Genomic DNA, 17,024 nt, shown 5'->3' with positions numbered 1-17,024 from the left:
GGTTAAGGTCCCCCATTATTAAAGTTTTGTTGTCTATGTCTCCTTGTAATTCACTGAGCTTTTCCTCTAGGAATTTGAATGCTATACCACTAGGTGCATACATGTTTAATAATGATATGGCTTCATTACCAATGGTTTCTTTTAAGAAGATGTAGTTTCCTTCCTTATCCCTTTTAATGAGCTCTATTTTTGCTTTTGCTTTATCTGAGATCAGGATCACTACTCCTGATTTTTTTTACTTCAGCTGAAGCACAATATATTTTGCTCTATCCTTTTACCTTTACACCCTGTGTGTATCTCTCTGCTTCAGATGTGTTTCTTGTAGACAATATATCATAGGATTCTGGTTTCAAATCCATTCTATTATACGCTTCTGTTTTATGGGACAGTTCTTCCTATTCACATTTACCGTTAAGATTTCTAATTCTTTATTTCCCTCCATACTCTCTTTCTCCATTTATATTTTTCTCTTTCCCTTCCCTCTTATTCCTCCTCACCAAAGGTTTACTCTCTTTCCCCTTTAACTTTCCTTTTGAAATTTAACTTTGCTTATGTTCACCTATACCTTTGCCTTCCCTTTTCTCAGTCCCTTCTTCCCTTATCTTCCCCTTTCCTTGCCCACCCTCTTGGAATAGGATAGATTTTTATCTTATTCTGTCTCTGGGCCAAATCTATTGAATAGAATTTACTCAGTGTTCACATCCTTCTTCTTTCCCTCTAAAATTATAAATCTTTGTGCTTCTTTACCTGGTGTTATTTATCTATCAAGTACTACTATTAATCAAATATCATTCACAGCTTGATTAATTGATTGCTTGATGAACTCAAAGTATTATTAAAGTGACATCACAGATTGATTGTTTGATAAATAGTATTGCCTCAAAGTCATTAAGTACCGTCCCCTATTCTGTCTCAATAGACAGAAGAGTCTTGAATTACATCAAATTATAATAATTTTTTAATCTTAACCCCTCCAAGCATATACAATCCTCATGAGTCAGAGTATCTTCCAAAGCCAAATCATTTCATGAACTATTTGTACCCCTCCCCTCAAGCATACTTTCTCCCACACTTCCCCCTCCCTCTTCACCATTTGTTAAGTATGGATTAAGTCCAACCCTGATGTAATTAATAACAAGAATCTTAAAGTGCTCTAAGTACTGGGAAGCTCTTAATATCTCACTTAAGCACTTTACAATTTTAATTGGTTGAAAGTTATTGGGGGGGCAGCTAGGTGGTGCATTGGATAGAGCACCGGCCCCAGAGTCAGGAGTACCTGGGTTCAAATCCAGTCTCAGACACTTAATAATTACCTAGCTGTGTGGCCTTGGGTAAGCCACTTAACCCCATTTGCCTTGCAGAAACTAAAAAAAAAAAAAGTTATGGGAGACTCGGACTGAGGACTACCCAGGTTATAATGACTTCATCAAAGAAAGTGCTATGTTTTGTGAGCACAACAGAGAGTAGATAAAAGGAAAATGAGACACTTAAGTTTAGAATAAACACCCCTGCTTTTTATCTGGGCTTTTTGTCTTGGACATAGTCATATCATCTTGGACCTCTTCATTGGAGAGACAAGACCCAACCATACCCATATCCTCCAAGTCCAGTCTCTTCAGTCATATTCATCCCTTTAATTATCCTAAGAGAAGTACAGTTCGCAAGAGTTATATCTTCCCTTTTAGGGTTGTCTACAATTTGATGGTCTTGATTAACATTTGTTTTTCATTGTCCTACCCTTTTCATTTACCTTTATATGCATCTCTTGAGTTGTATATTTGGTAATTGAATTCTCTGTTCAGTTATGATCTTTTTGTCAGGAAATTTTGAAAGTCCTCTATTTTGTTGAACATTCATCTTTTCCCCTGACAGTATATGCTGAATTTTGCAGGGTAGTAAATTCTTGTTTGTAATCCCAGGTCCTTTGCCTGCCAATATACAGTATTCCAGGTCCTCTGGTCCTTCAGTGTTGAGCCTGATAGGTCCTGTGTGAGTCTGATTGTATTTCCTTTGTATTTAAATTGTTTCCTTTTTGCTGCTTGCAATATTCTCTCCTTTATTTGAAAGTTGTGGAATTCGAGTTTAAGAGCCCTTGGAGGTTTTATCCTGGGGGGTCTTTTTCTGGAGGGGTTTTGTGTATTCTTTCAATGGCTATATATTGTCTCCTTGTTCTAACACATTTGGAGAGCTTTCTCTGATAATTTCCTGAATGATGTTTTCCAGGTTCTTTTTTTGATCTAGGCTTTCTGGTTGATTCATAAATTATCTCTCCTGGATCTATTTTCCGGATCATTTGTCCTAAAAGGTACTTTATATTTTCTTCAATATTTTCAGCTTTTTTCTTTTGTTTGATGTAATTTTATAGTCTCATAGATTCATTGATTTCTATATGCTCAATTCTAAATTTTAGGGTTTTATTTTCTTCAATTTACTTTTATATTTCCTTTTCCAGTTGGTTATTTTTACTTTTAATGGAAATGATTTCTTTGGTCAATGTTTGTAATTTTCCTGCATGACTCATTTCTTTTTTCCATTTTTCTTCTTCCTCTGTTTTTTGGTTTTTAAATTCTTTTTAAAGTTTTTCTATGAGCTTTTGGATTTGATTCCAATTCATAGAATCTTTTGAGACTTCCACTATGACTAATTTTTCACTGATTTCTTCTTTCAACATGGCATTGTTATCATATTTATCTCCAAAGTAGTTTTCTTTTAGCTTTTTTGCTCATCTTTATTGTTTTAGTTCTGCTCCTGGGTTATAGGGAGTATAGATCCAAGCTTTTTAACCTGGGGTTGGGGTCTGATCCCTGGCTTGTCATTAGCCAAGATGTTGTCCATACAGGCCTTGTGTTTGCAGAGTTTTATTTCCTCCTTTTTGTCCAGGTTATGCCTATGCATTGTTTTGTTTTCAACCTAGGCCTGTCTTTTGCCCTGGTGTTCCCAGGGTTCAGACTCTGTTTGGGGTTGGGACCCTTCCTGCTGGCTTGCTATCTAGCTGCCATGACCTATGCTGTTGTCAAGTAGTCAGAACCTGGGCTGCACTATGGCTAAGAGCCTCCTGCTGGATTTCCCACTCTGCCCCCTCACTTGGCTTTACTTCTCCGATTCCTCCAAAGAGATAGACCTTTCCTGAAATTTCTCCATTTTGTCTACTGTTCAGAACTTCTTTGGGTGTTCTCTTTTTCTTGGTGCTAGCTATAGCTTGAATGTCAGTATAGAGGCTTAGACAATGGGGTTAAGTGACTTGCCCAAGGCCCCACAGCTAAGTAATTATTAAGTGTCTGAGGCCAGATTTGAACTCAGGTACTCCTGACTCCAGGGCCGGTGCTCTATCCACCACGCTACCTAGCTGCCCCTTCCATTTATCTTTGATAGGGAAAAGCCCCAGGAGCATGTTAGCTTCATGCCACCATCTTGGCTCTGCCCCAGAAGTCTCTGGAATCCTCTTCTTGATTTACTGATTTTAATCAAGGGCACCATCATCCTTCCCTCAGTTCAATATCTTCTAGGATATCTCTGATCCCTCACCCTCCCTCCCTCAACCTTTACATATTCAAGCAGTTACTAAGTCATATATATTCTACCTGAGAAGATTGACTTGATTCTATATCATTTTTTGATTGATCCTGTTTGCAATTAAATATTTTTGTCCCATAACTGCTTAAGTCATAATCTTTGTTAATATTGGGTTAAGTTGAAAAATTCAACTCTTATTCTAATCATTGATCTATTTTTGTCTCAAGGAAATTAGTAGTCCTTGGGGGGATACATGTGAACAAAAGGGAGTTGAGTCCAATATATTTACACCACTAAGCTATCCTTCAATGATGTTTGATTTGCTGTCCATTCTGGCTTCTTTCACCTGAAAGATGAAAGACTCTCAGTAGAGAAAGAGAGGGTATTATTAGCACTTATTACCAAACTTCCAACTAATCATATTGTTACCTTTGTCTCACTCTGTAACTACTTGTGTTGTCCCCAATCCCATGATGTCATCAATCCTATTCTTTACTTTGTTCTATGCTCCCCAAAATCTATAAAAGGGGAGCAGGCATAAATGGAAGCAATCCACTGACTCATTTTTTTGAGAGGCAGCAAGCTTCTGTTAATAAAATCCTATCTTCATAGAAGAAACATGCCTTGGTTTACCTTTTTGTTAAATTTCACTTGCAACTTATTCAACATCATTTGCATCCAACTTTTTCTTACTGCTCATAGTTTCAGGTCCTCGCCTTTTGCTGAGATTACTGCCTTGGGTCTCTCAACATGTTGTCAACAGGCAATCACAATTTCAAGAAATTTATGTGAAGATTAGATTTATTGCAAGAGAAATGAATGTCCATGTGTGTGTGTGCCTGGAATCAGGAATACCTAAGTTCAAATCTAGTCTCAGAGACTTAGTCATAACCTGGGCAGGTAATTTAACCTGTTTGCCCTGTTTTCCTGTACTGTAAGCAAGGGATAAAAATAACACCTTAGCAGAGTGCCTAGCACTTTGTAAATGCTTATTTTGTCTTCCTAAATTTCTCGGACAATTTTTGGTTACAGGTTTGTTAATTTTTTTTGTGATTAAGTTGTCCAAACTCTTTAGAGTCATAGTGGATCTCATTTATGAGTTTTTATATTGTCCCTGTGATTGATGAAACCAGCACAGTGTCATTCACAAATAGGAGAATCTGGAGGAGCCCAACATCTTCAGGAAATCTCTCTCATTTTTGGCTTTGAACTGGATAGCCCTCTGTGTCTTAGTCTTAAGGATACAGAGTTACAGAGTCATGCAGCCTCATATAGGGATGACTGATGTGATTTCCCTACTATATCAACTCTAGTAGCTTTCTATATCCCTTAGGACAAAAGCTTTTTAAAAACCCCTTGTCGGGGGCCGCTAGGTGGTGCAGTGGATAGAGCACCGGCCCTATAGTCAGCAGTACCTCAGTTCAAATCCGGCCTCAGACACTTAATAATTACCTAGCTGTGTGGCCTTAGGCAAGCCACTTAACCCCATTTGCCTTGCAAAAAAACCTAAAATTAAAAAAAAAAACCCTTGTCAACTTGGCTCCCAAGCTACCTTTCCATTATCATATCCCTCCCCACCCCCACCTCTACCCAGCCCTCTGCAATCCAGTCAAACTCTTCTCTCTTGCTTGTAGGATTACCCCCCCACACACACACACACACACTTCTTGTCCCTGTCTCTTTGCATTTCACCCAAGACAAAGATGAAGCACTCTTCTGCATCAAGCCTTTCCTGATCTTCCTCACTGCTAGGGGCTCCCCTTCCATGCTATATTTTATTTAATAACTTGATGTATCTTTGTTCTAATTCACTTTATATTTTTATATTTGTAATTTTCTTTCCCCATTAGAATATAAACCCCTCTTGAGGAGGGATTGTTTCTATCTTTTGTTTTTATGTCCCTGATGCCTAACTCAGGACAGGGTACCTGACAAGTACTTATTAAATGCTTACTAATAAATATTTTATATCTCTATGTATGTACTTGTTGCATATTTCAGGAGATCATAGTAAACTCCTTAAGGACTTAGACTCGTATTTTTTGGTGATACCATATTTATAACAGATGTTAGAGCTATTATATCTGTTCCCACTGACTAACTTAATTCTTGTCACACAGTAGGCACTGTTACTTAAAAAGTAAATAATTGCACTTAACCCCATTGCCTTAAATTTAAATTTTTTTTTAAATTGAAAAGAAAAGTAAAGGGGTGGCTAGGTGGCATAGTGGACAGAGCCCCAGCCCTGGAGTCAGGAGGACCTGAGTTCAAATCTGGCCTTGGACACTTAATAATTGCCTAATTGTGTAACCTTGGGCAAGTCACTTAATCCCATTACCTTAAATAAAAAAATTTAAAAAAGGAAAAATATCAAAAAAGAAAAGTAAATAATTGCTAATTGATTTATTGACTGTGATAGCAATGTGCCTTCTGATTCTTAATTTTGATTACAGATAAGTAAAATTTAAATCATGCTGAAATAAAGCATTGGAACTAATTTGAGTTCTGATGGGTACCAGTAGAATCGAAGAGACTGCTGTGATAATAAGCCTCTAAAAGTAGAAATAGGAGATTCTTTCTATGCAGGCGCACCATATCCATTTGACTAATATAAGTTTGCTTAATTTGCATTCTTAAAAGTCAGCATTATTTAGGTTTTTAGTTACTTTTCGTGTAAAATCATTCTCTACCATGTGGCCAAATAATTTCATTTTGTGGGTTTTGTTTCTTATTTTCCCCTAGGACTTTCATGTCATAGGCAGCTAAGGTATGAAGTCAAGAATCTAGGTCCCTATTGTCAGATACTGGTTGGGAAATAGAATAGTCACCCCTCTGAGCCTAAGTTTATATACAAAATGGGAATACTATTGACAGCTACTTAATTCACAACTTGTTTTATTGAGCAAAACAGATAATATGTAAATTGAACTGATCTTGCCTTTTTTTTAAGTGGAGCTCTTTTGGACTGGTCCTATGACTCTTACGGAAAAAAACTTAGTTTTTTCATCCTGTTTTGCTCTAAAGTAGTTGTCAGATGCTTTAACTTTGGTTTTAAGATTCCAGCTTATTATTGGTCTTAGATCATTGAAGGTAGTATTACATAAAAAGAACACTGAACTTGGAACTAAGAAAAACCTGTTTTCAGATTTCTTCTTTGACATTTAATAGCTCTAAGGCAAGCCTTAGTTTCTTCATCTGTAAAATATGCAATACTTATCTTAGGATAGGGTTCTAATGTAAAGCACTTTGCAAAACTTAAAGTGTTATATAAATACCAATTATTGCTGTTAGAATAACTAAAAAAATGAATAAATTCCTAACTTGTAATTTGTGTTAGAAGGAGCTTTAATAGTGTTAGCATAGCATTTGAAAAAGAGGGGTTACATTAGCAAGTAAGGAAATATGTGACCATATGTGGAAAAGTTAGAGGGATTTATTATTATATTCTTTTATTTCTTCAGTAGATTTCTTAATACTCTCACTGGAGAGGTCATACTTTCCTGGTGATGAATTCTTTGTTTAGAGATCATAATATAATCCTATTATTCTTTTCCTTTCTGTGTGCCACTTTGGTTCCTCCTGAGTATGAACATAGTGCATAGTGAATGCTTGGCTCACCTTGCCTTTCTCCCTTTCTTTGTATCTCTAATATTAGCATAGTACTTGGTATGTAGTATGTACTTAATAAATACTTTTTAATTAATTGATTGATTAGTATCACCCATCTTTATGACATTGTTTTAAAGTTAACAATTGCACCCTTAAAATATGTGTTTCGTTGGTGGAAGAACTTTCAGAAACAAAGATTACATCCATTGAGTTGTCTGAGCCTGAGAGGTTAAGTAGCTTACCCATAGTCATATAGTAAATAAATATTACTTTACCCAACCAGAGATAAATAGGTAGGAATTGAATCTATATCTTTCAGACTTTGTCTGATGCTCTTTTTACTTTGCTTTGCTGCCTCCAAATTTGTTATAACCAAAAAATATAATGACTTTGAGCTTTAAAAAGATGTTAAAAGTACACAGACAGAATAGCACTCTAGCAATCCTGTGACTGTTCACATTTTATATGGGAGGGAATTAAAAATAAGGGGTTTTAAAGTTCTAATCATGGGGCGGCTAGGTGGCACAGTGGATAGAGTACCGGCCCTGGAGTCAGCAGTACCTGAGTTCAAATCTAGCCTCAGACACTTAATAATTACCTAGCTAAGTGGCCTTGGCAAGCAACTTAACCCGTTTGCCTTGGAAAAACCTAAAAAAAAGATATAATCAGATTGACAGAACCAGTAAATATTGATACCAAACTCTGATCTAGGTCTTTATATCACACACACACACTGCTTTATTCATGGATAAATATAAGTCAATGAGAAGAGAGGGAAAAATATCTAATAAATTAATTTGTTGCAGATGATTTAGCATATTTAGGAATAAGTATATCATAGATTTAGGCATTTGTGACATTTATATAGCCTTTAATATTCATTGGTTCTGAAGGTTTCTCCTACTGTGTAGGCAGGTCATTGATGTCATTTTTGTGAGAATACTGTGTGAAGCATCAAGTATAACATCCATGCTCCATCATTGCTACATGCATTTGGCTGTTGAAGAGATGCCCAGAATCAAAATTGTCATGAGTTCATATGCAAACACATGAACACCTTCTTCTGGCTTTCATTTATTTCGTCAACACTGTTTTCTGAAACTAACCTAATTTGAGAAATTTTCAAAAAAATCTTAATTTTAAAGTATAATGGATTTTAAAAATTAAAAATAATTTATTTTATTTTTATTTTTTCCAGGTGTATGGTTGCTGATGAAGTAAGTAATTTTTTTGTTTCAGTGTCTTATGTCAGCGCTCAAAATCATAAATTTTATATTATTTAAGAACTGATGAATTATATCATTGTATATTTTTCAGACTGTTTCATAGAATGTTATTGTACAGCATACTTTTAAAGGAGTTCTAAGAAAATTTTGATGCTATCATTTCTTCTCTAAATTATCAATTGTAAAAATATATATGGCATCCATATCAGACCCATCACTAGACCTTGACCTTGGTTTCTTTGTCTCTAAAATCAAGAAGTTGGATAAATTCTAAGGTGCCTTCTTCCAACTTTCTAAACAAAGCAGGTTTTTTAACATAGCCTCTGTGAAATTGTTTCTGTTTTTTTTTTTATATTTTGATAGTTGTACTTCATAATTTTTTTTCTCTGGAATGCCATGAATTTCATTGTGTGAATTATAATAAAAAATACTTAAGTCATGTATCAATTTCTCCAAAATGAAAATGGGCTTAATTTCTTCTGTTCTGCTCCCAAGTTATATAAACTTATGCTTCTCTCTCCATCTACATTTTTGGATAGTGTCACAATATTTCAAGACCAAAAATGTTCCATAGACAAGATAGAGAAACATTTAATTAGAATATGACATGTGGTTTTAAAAGAAGGCTAAAATAAAAAAATGTGAAAAGAAGACTCTCATATATATTAAAATATTTCTTAGAACTTGAACTGTGAGCTTTACTTGAAAGGTCATTTTAAATTATTTCATACTTATAAGGTATAGTGAAATGCCATCACGAATGTCATGATTTTTTACAATAGACTTTTCTGTCTGGTGTAGATATTTTTACAGTCCATAAACAGCTTTCTAAATTGATATGACACCTCTTTTTAGATAGATTTTGCAAGTAAAAATGGAATTTTCAGAGCTTGTTATGAGAAATTATTATCCTTTTTACATGTCTCACAGAAATGTAAATTTGTTATTTTCTAATTCCAGATTGGATTCTAAATTTTACTGAGAAAGCTGATGATGCTTTTGATTATTCCATTAAAAACAATAGTGATACTTTGTACTTGTACATTTCAAAATGTATTAAAAATAAAGAGGACTAAAAAACTGTTATGAATATGTAGGACCTATGTCACAAATAGATTTTTTTTGTCACAGTCATTTGTCTATTAGTCTCAACTTTTTAAAAATCATTCCTATGTCTTCAGTGTCTCTGTTTTTAACTATGATTAGATGAATTTTATAAAATAGCTCATAAGTGATTAAGTCAGAAAGGATTTAAGTACCTACTATGTGCCAGCCATGATGTCAAAAGAAAGGCAAAAAGGTACTTGCTACTCTCTAGAAGTTCACAATCTAATGAGGGGAAAAACTGTACAAGCAAGATGTATTCAGGCAGGATAGAGTGGAGGTGACTGGCAGAGGCTTTAAGAAGGGGTTTGGGAAATGTGATACAATGGATACAGCACTGGAGTTGAAGTCAGGAATAACTGAATTCAAATCCAGCTTCAAATACTTTTTAGCTGTATGACCTGAGGTAAGTCATTTAATTTCCTGATCTGTAAGATGGTGATAATAATAGCACCTACTTATCAGGGATGTGGTAAGGGTAAAATTAGATATTTGCAAAGTACTTCTCAAATCTTAAAGCCATTTATAAATGCTGCTGTTGTTGTTATGATCATGATTGTTATATGCAGTTTTCCATGATTATAATATCATATAAAGGCAGCTAATTTTTCTTTCATGTTAAGTTTTTTTTTTAATCTTTCTGCAACTAGTTATTCCTCTATCCTTCAGGCAGTTTCATGACAGTACTTGTTACTGGTTTCTTATTCTAATGGACTGTTCCTCTTCATTCTTTGCTGATTATCATCCTTCCCTCATCCCTTTTGCTTTCATGTACTGCAAGGCTTCTTCCTAGCCCTCTTCTTTTATTAGCTGATTTCATTAGTTCCTGCAGATACACTTTTTATCCCTATGCTCACTAGTCTGTCTGTCTGTGTTCGTTCTCTCTCTCTCTCTCTCTCGTTAAACCTTCAGAAATTACAGGCTGACCTATAAATATCTCAAAATCAACTTGTCCAAAACAGAATGACTCCTCTTTTCCTTCTTTTTTACCACTCCATTGGTAGTACCCTGCTCGCTCTTTTTTTCTAAATCTGACATTTATTTCATTTTTTTCTCTTTATTTAATAAATGTATACATGTTGAATCTCTAATAGAATATGAACTCCTAAAGAGTAAGGATTTTTTTTTATATTTCTAGAGCTTTATATATAACCTGATACATAGTTGGTGCTTAGTAAATGCTTGTTAATATTTGATTGATAGATTCAAATACTAATTTCTTGGCATTTAAAGGTCTTCACAATCTGGTTCTAGCTTACCTTTCCAGGCTTGTTCTCCTTTATTCCTTTTTTATATGCTCTTTGGGCTGGATAAACTTTCTTGTCCTTGCACAAATCTCTTCCCACTACAGCCCACCAAAATGATCAAACAGTTATCAAAATGATCTTTCAAAAGCATAGATCTATGCCATACCCATTTTCAGTAAACACCACTGGTTCCCTACTATTTCAAGGTCAATCAATCAAATACAAAATACTCTGTTTGATATTCAAAACCCTTTTATAACTCCCTCCCCCACACATTTCCAATCTTTTTACATCTTACTCCAATATACTCTTTAATCCAATGACACTGACCTTGCTTTTCCTCTCATAAGACACTTTCCTGAGTCAGCATTTCACTGGCTGACCCACATGCATGGAATGTTCTTTCTCCTCATCACTGCCTCCTAGAATCCCTCGTTTCTTTTAAGTTCCAGCTAAATTCTTTTTTTTTTTTAGGTTTGTTTTTTTTTTTTTGCAAGGCAAACAGGGTTAAATGGCTTGCCCAAGGCCACACAGCTAGGTAATTATTAAGTGTCTGAGACCGGATTTGAACTCAGGTACTCCTGACTCCAAGGCCGGTGCTTTATCCACTATGCCACCTAGCCGCCCCTCCAGCTAAATTCTTAACGATAAGAAACCTTTAGTTTTTTGGCAAAAGTACTAAAATGGGTTGTCATTTCCTTCTCCAGCTTGTTCAACAGATGAGCGTCTGAGGCATACCTCATTAAGTACCTTGCTGAGGGTCACACAGATAGTAAAGGCTGAGGCCAAATTTGAACATAGGAAGATGAGTCTTCCTGACTCTGGGCTCCTCACTCTATTCACTCTGTCATCTAGCAGCCAAGACAGAACTGAAGAGAAAGCATAGAAGTAAAATGACTGCACGGTAGTTAAGTGAAACTTCTTTTGCCCTTTGTTCCTTTTCTAAAGATTGTGGTCTTCTCCATTTCTGGTATATTTTGTTTATTTTTTAATTGAGATTTTATTTTATTTTTCCAATCACATGCAAAAATAGTTTTTCCCCATTCATCCATTTGCAGATTTATGACTTTTCTACCACCTTGCCTTCCCCTTCCACATAGTAGTTAGCAGACCAGTAAAATTTGTATATGTACAATTGTACTTAACATATTTCCACATAAATCACGTTGTAAAAAAGTAATTAGAACTAAGGGGGGGGGGGAACAATGAGAAGGAAAGAAAAAAACACAAAAGAAGCTTTTAGAAACATGAACACAATATGCTTTGCTCTGCACCCAGAATCCATGAGGTTTTTACCCCCGCTCTGGATAGGGATGACTTGTCCATAGTTGGTGTCCCTTGATCTCTGATCTGCTGAGAGGATCTGTATCCACCATAATTGATCATCTCACAGTGTTGTTCATTTATACAATGTTCTCTTGGTTTTGTTCATTTCACTCAGCATCAGTTTTATTTTGGCACATTTTATTCAGCATTTATATATCACTTCAGAGTTTACAAGACACTTTATAAATAGTCTCATTTTTTAAATAATTCATTCATTCTTGCTGAGATTATGATCTATCTTCTGTACTGTATATGATAGTTATTACTTTAAAAAAATTTTTTTTTATTTAAGGCAGTGGAGTTTAAGGGACTTGCCCAGGGTTGCCCAGGCAATCATGATGTGTCTGAGGTCAAATTTGAACTCGGGTCCTCCTGACTCCAGGGCCAGTGCTCTAGTCACTACATCACCTCGCTGCCCCAATAGTCATTACTTTTTAATTTCCATTATGGAATTAGTTTTGATTAGCTTAATTTTTCTGATAGTCTAATGAAATTGATAGATAATTCTGGTTCAGTTAGAGTATTGTATTTCAAATAACTAATGAACCTGAAATATTATAATATTAATTTTGGCAATTCTAGCTTGAATAATTTTAATTGCTTCCATTTTATTTTTCTCTTGGTTACATTATACAAGCAACATTAGGAAATAAAAAAGCAATTGTGAATTGGTGTTTTATATGTATAATAATAAATCCAAACATTCTAATCAATATTTAACAATGGAATTCTACCATTTTCACTTTTTAAAACAATTGTTTTCAAATAGTTCTTTGCTTAATTTATTCTTTTATTCTATTTTTAATTTCAGTAATTGAAAAATTCATATTAAAATTAAATCTTTTTCAGTGTGCTTAGTGACTGAGATTTTTAAGATAATTTTTTATCTTATTTTAGGAATTTTTGTATTGAACCAGTATTGTTAAATTTATTAAAAAGATTTTATCATGAGATCATAGATTTAGAGCTGGAGGGTACTTTAAAGACTGTGCAATCCAATCATCTCATTTTCTTTTGAATGTCATTTTATTTTTTCAACTACATCTTAAGATGGTTTTCAGTATTCATCTTTTTGTAAGCATTTTAAGTTCCATATTTTTCTTCCTCCTCTTCTCTCCCCATGACAAGTAATATGATATAGATTATGCATATAGAATCATGCTCCACATATTTAACATAATGTAGAAAAAAGAATCAAGACTAGAGGGGGAAAATCATAAGAAAAAAAAGAAAAAGTACATAAAACAAGTTTTTAAAAGTGAAAATAGTGTACTTGGGTTTGCATCTAGATGCCATAGTTTTTTCAGATGTAGATGCCTTTTTTCATCATTGGTCTTTTAGAATTGTCCTTGGTCACTTAACTACTGAAAGAAGCTAATTGAGTCCATCATATTTGATCATCAGACAGTGCTGAAAAAAAAATGGAGTATAATGTTCTCCTGGTTCTGCTCACTTCTCTCAGCATCAGTTCATGGAAGTCTTTTCAGGCTTTTCTGAAGTCCACTCACTCCTGATTTCTTAGCAAACAATAGTACTCTTATCACCTTCATATACCATAATTTGTTCCATCTATTCCTTGATTGTTGGGTATACCCTCATTTTCCAAATCTGGAGTTTCTAATCAAACAAGAGATAGAGAAAAAAAAATGCAAAATAGATAATTTTAATTACATTAGATTAAAAAGCTATAGTCAAATGGAAAAAATTAAAACAACTCTGAGGTACCATCTCACACCATCAGATTGGCTAAAATGGCCATAAAAGAAAAATAATCAGTGTTGGGTGTGGGGTGAAAAAATTGGGACACTGTTGCTTTATTGGGGTTGTGAACTGATCTGACCATTCTGGAGAGCAGTTTGTAATTATTCTAAAGGACAATAAAACCGTGCATACCTTTTGATCCAGCAATACCACTACTAGGTCTACATCCCAAAGATACCATTGAAAGGGAAAAAGACCCATATATACAAAAATATATTTAGCAGCTCTTTTTTGTGCTGGTAAGGTTCCTAAGATAGAGTCACATTGTAATAAGTGTCTAAGGTGGTATTTGAACTCCAAATCTTCCTGGATTAAAATCCTTTGCCTAATTTAAGAAACTTTATTCTGGTGTCTGAAAGACCCTGTCTACCACATCATTTTAGTAACTTGTGGTGAACATTTTACAGCAAAGTCATAAAATTGTCCTTGTTTTAAATTTCTTCAATGTATTATTACCACTGCCTTCAGATTTCTGTCTCCAACCTTACTAGTTTCTTCATGAAAATTTCAGTACAACTGCCCCTTTCCTATTTTGTGAGGAAGAGAGTTCACTTTGAAGGAAGTAATAGTCCTAAGGTACTCTGTTTTGGTGAGAATACATCTGATGTGCTGTAGTCATTTCTGTTTTAAGGAGGACGTTGACAAGCTGGAGCACATTCTAAGTATGGTGATTAAGATGTTCAAGGACCTACTTATAATGATTGGAATTGGGAGTGTTTACTTTGGATCAGAGAAGATTTAAGTTGTATATAATGTAAATTTTCAAACATTTGAATTACTTTTGCGGAAAGGTTAAATTTGTTCTGCTTTACCTTGAATATAGAACTACAGTGGCACTGAGAAGAAAGAAAATTGCAGAAAGTTGTAGGTAGACAGATTTTGACTTTCTGTGAAGAAAAATATGCTTTCTGAATTAAAGTAATGGATTCCTCTTCATTGAAATTTTTAAGTGGAAGTTGAATTATCACTTAAGGAGAATTTTTGAAAGAATTCCTTTTTTAGATAGGATGAGATAAGATATTTAGGAACCTAAAGTTAATCTTCTAATAAAAAGGTTACTATTTTTTAAATCCTTAATTTCTACTTGTTGAAGTTATTGCCTATCCATTATTTCTCTCTGCATAGTTAAATAGGTAGATAGAAATACTATTATTTGAAGCAAAATATTATTTTTACTTGAAGATTTTGCATTAATTGTGATTATATACTGGAATGTTGTATTTTAGCAAATTCTATTATAGTTTTAATTGTGAGTACAGAAATTTTAGTATATTTAAATGACTTCAAATGTGTTAGTGCAGTTTGTTAGTGTGTTAATTGAGTTTTAAGCTTTTTTTAAGTCTGTATTCAGTTCTGAAATAAAATAAACCTTTTAAAAGTTAGATTTCTGAGAAATCATTGAAAAAATTTGCCAAAGTTTCATAAAGTTCATCAAGCTGCATATTATAAACTCAACTAGTTAATGTGTCACTGTTATTTTTCAAAAAAACCTCAAAACACCCTGTCACCATTTGTCATTATATACTTGTTTTCAAGAAATTAGGAAATATGCTTGATTTGTTTGGCTCACTGTTCCTGAACTTCTACATAAAGGAGAAGAGAAAACAAATTTTGTCTAAACACCATAGAAATAAAGTTGACAACCAAATGTTATAAAGTGATACGTTTTTTTCTTGTTTTTGAACTTGCAGGAACTAAGTACTGAACTTTTCCACTTAAAAATGCTCTTCTCAAACCTTATCTGAGCTATCTTTTCTTGTTCCATATGGCCCAGCTAATGGTCTCCCTTATCAATGAAATATTCTTGACTTCCTTAACTAAAATGAATATTTCCTTTTTTCCCAGAGATGTGGCACTTGGGATTCTTTGAAGAGTTCTTAAGAGACACATTGCAAGAAATTTTGAGGAAATGTTATAGTCCTTTGAAAGTTGATGGTGAACATTAGTTAAAATCTGTCCGTAGACATTTACTACTTTTGTGTCTTGGGAAAAAATCACCTAACCTTTGTTTTCTTTAGTTTTCTTATTTGTAAAGAGTTGATAATAATAATAGCACTTACCTCTTGGGGTTCTTGTGAGGATCACATGAGATAATAATTGTAAAGTACTTAAAATTGCTTAACTTGTTACAGTAAGCCAATTTAACTAGTACCAAATTCTTGAAAAATTCTCCAGGTCACTAATAATTATTGAAATGCAAATGAAAGTGACTTTGAGTTTCAGTCCTTCACCATCAGATTGGTAAATTTGATAAAAAATAAAAATGACAAATGTTGAAGGGAGTGTGAAGAAAAATGGACACATTAATGTATTCTTCATAGGATTATGAATTGGTCCAGCCATTCTAGAAATCAATTTGAAACTCTGATTAGAAAATTATCAAGCTGTACATGTCCTTTGATCTATTGATTCTACTATATGGTCTTTAACCTGATAAAAGAAAAAGGTCCTATACATATAAAAATATTTCTTGCTGTTCTTTTTGTAGAGGCAAAAGATTGAAAATTAAGGGCAGTGACCTTCAATTGTCTAAATGACTAAAGAAATTATGAAATATGAAGTCAATAGGGTCCTGTTGTGTTATAAGAAATGAAGAATTGGTAGGAGTACAGCTTCTCTTAGGTACTCTCTCCAAAATATTTCAAAAACCTTAAAATCATGACTAACTAAATTTTCGAGAGACAAAATCAACAGAAAGATCCAGTGAAGCGATTCTCCAGCCCAAGGTAACCTGGAAAATAGTGGGAAGACTGTTCTATGGTGTTGGAAGAGCAGCAGCACATTGGAGCAAAGGAATATCAGCCTTCCCAAAACAGCCCCAGGGCGCAGCTCCTGGCAGCAGAAGTAGTTTTCTGACCTGCACCCCAGGGAGCACCAAACTTGGAAGATCAAAAGGGAGACCTCTGCCAGAGTGAGCACAAAGCCCAGGCCAGCCTGGTGCTCAATGCAACCCAGATCCCTGGAAATGGAAGCAGGCCTGGTAGCCACCCAGCAGGAGCGTCCCAGCAGCTGCACTCTGAGTGCTCAGCCCATGGAAGGTAAGGGAGTGGAGGGAGACTGCCAAGGTCTGTCCTCTCTTCCTGGGACAGGACTCTGGAGATTTAAGCATATTCAGACCCTGGTTGCAGTCTGGGGCCCCCTAAAGCAGGGACCCGTCACAGCCGGGGTTCACTAGTGGTCATTCAACAGACCAGGAGAGCAGGTCCTTGTGGGGGGTGTCCCAATAATACTCAAAAGC

The 17,024-nt window shown here is 34.8% G+C and overlaps 1 protein-coding gene across 1 annotated transcript in view; it reads left to right on the top strand.

The window, feature by feature from the left end:
* The window catches only part of ZRANB3 (zinc finger RANBP2-type containing 3), a 238,159-nt gene that overhangs the window by 90,883 nt on the left and 130,252 nt on the right, over window positions 1-17,024 (top strand). Inside the window, exon 4 of the mRNA XM_074212007.1 lies at window positions 8,321-8,339. Coding sequence (XP_074068108.1) covers window positions 8,321-8,339 — 19 coding nt within the window. The remainder of the gene's footprint in view (window positions 1-8,320; window positions 8,340-17,024) is intronic.

This window comes from Macrotis lagotis, chromosome 1, assembly GCF_037893015.1.
Source record: "Macrotis lagotis isolate mMagLag1 chromosome 1, bilby.v1.9.chrom.fasta, whole genome shotgun sequence".
Taxonomy (NCBI): Eukaryota; Metazoa; Chordata; class Mammalia; order Peramelemorphia; family Peramelidae; genus Macrotis; species Macrotis lagotis.
This window is presented reverse-complemented; position numbering and strand designations above follow the sequence as displayed.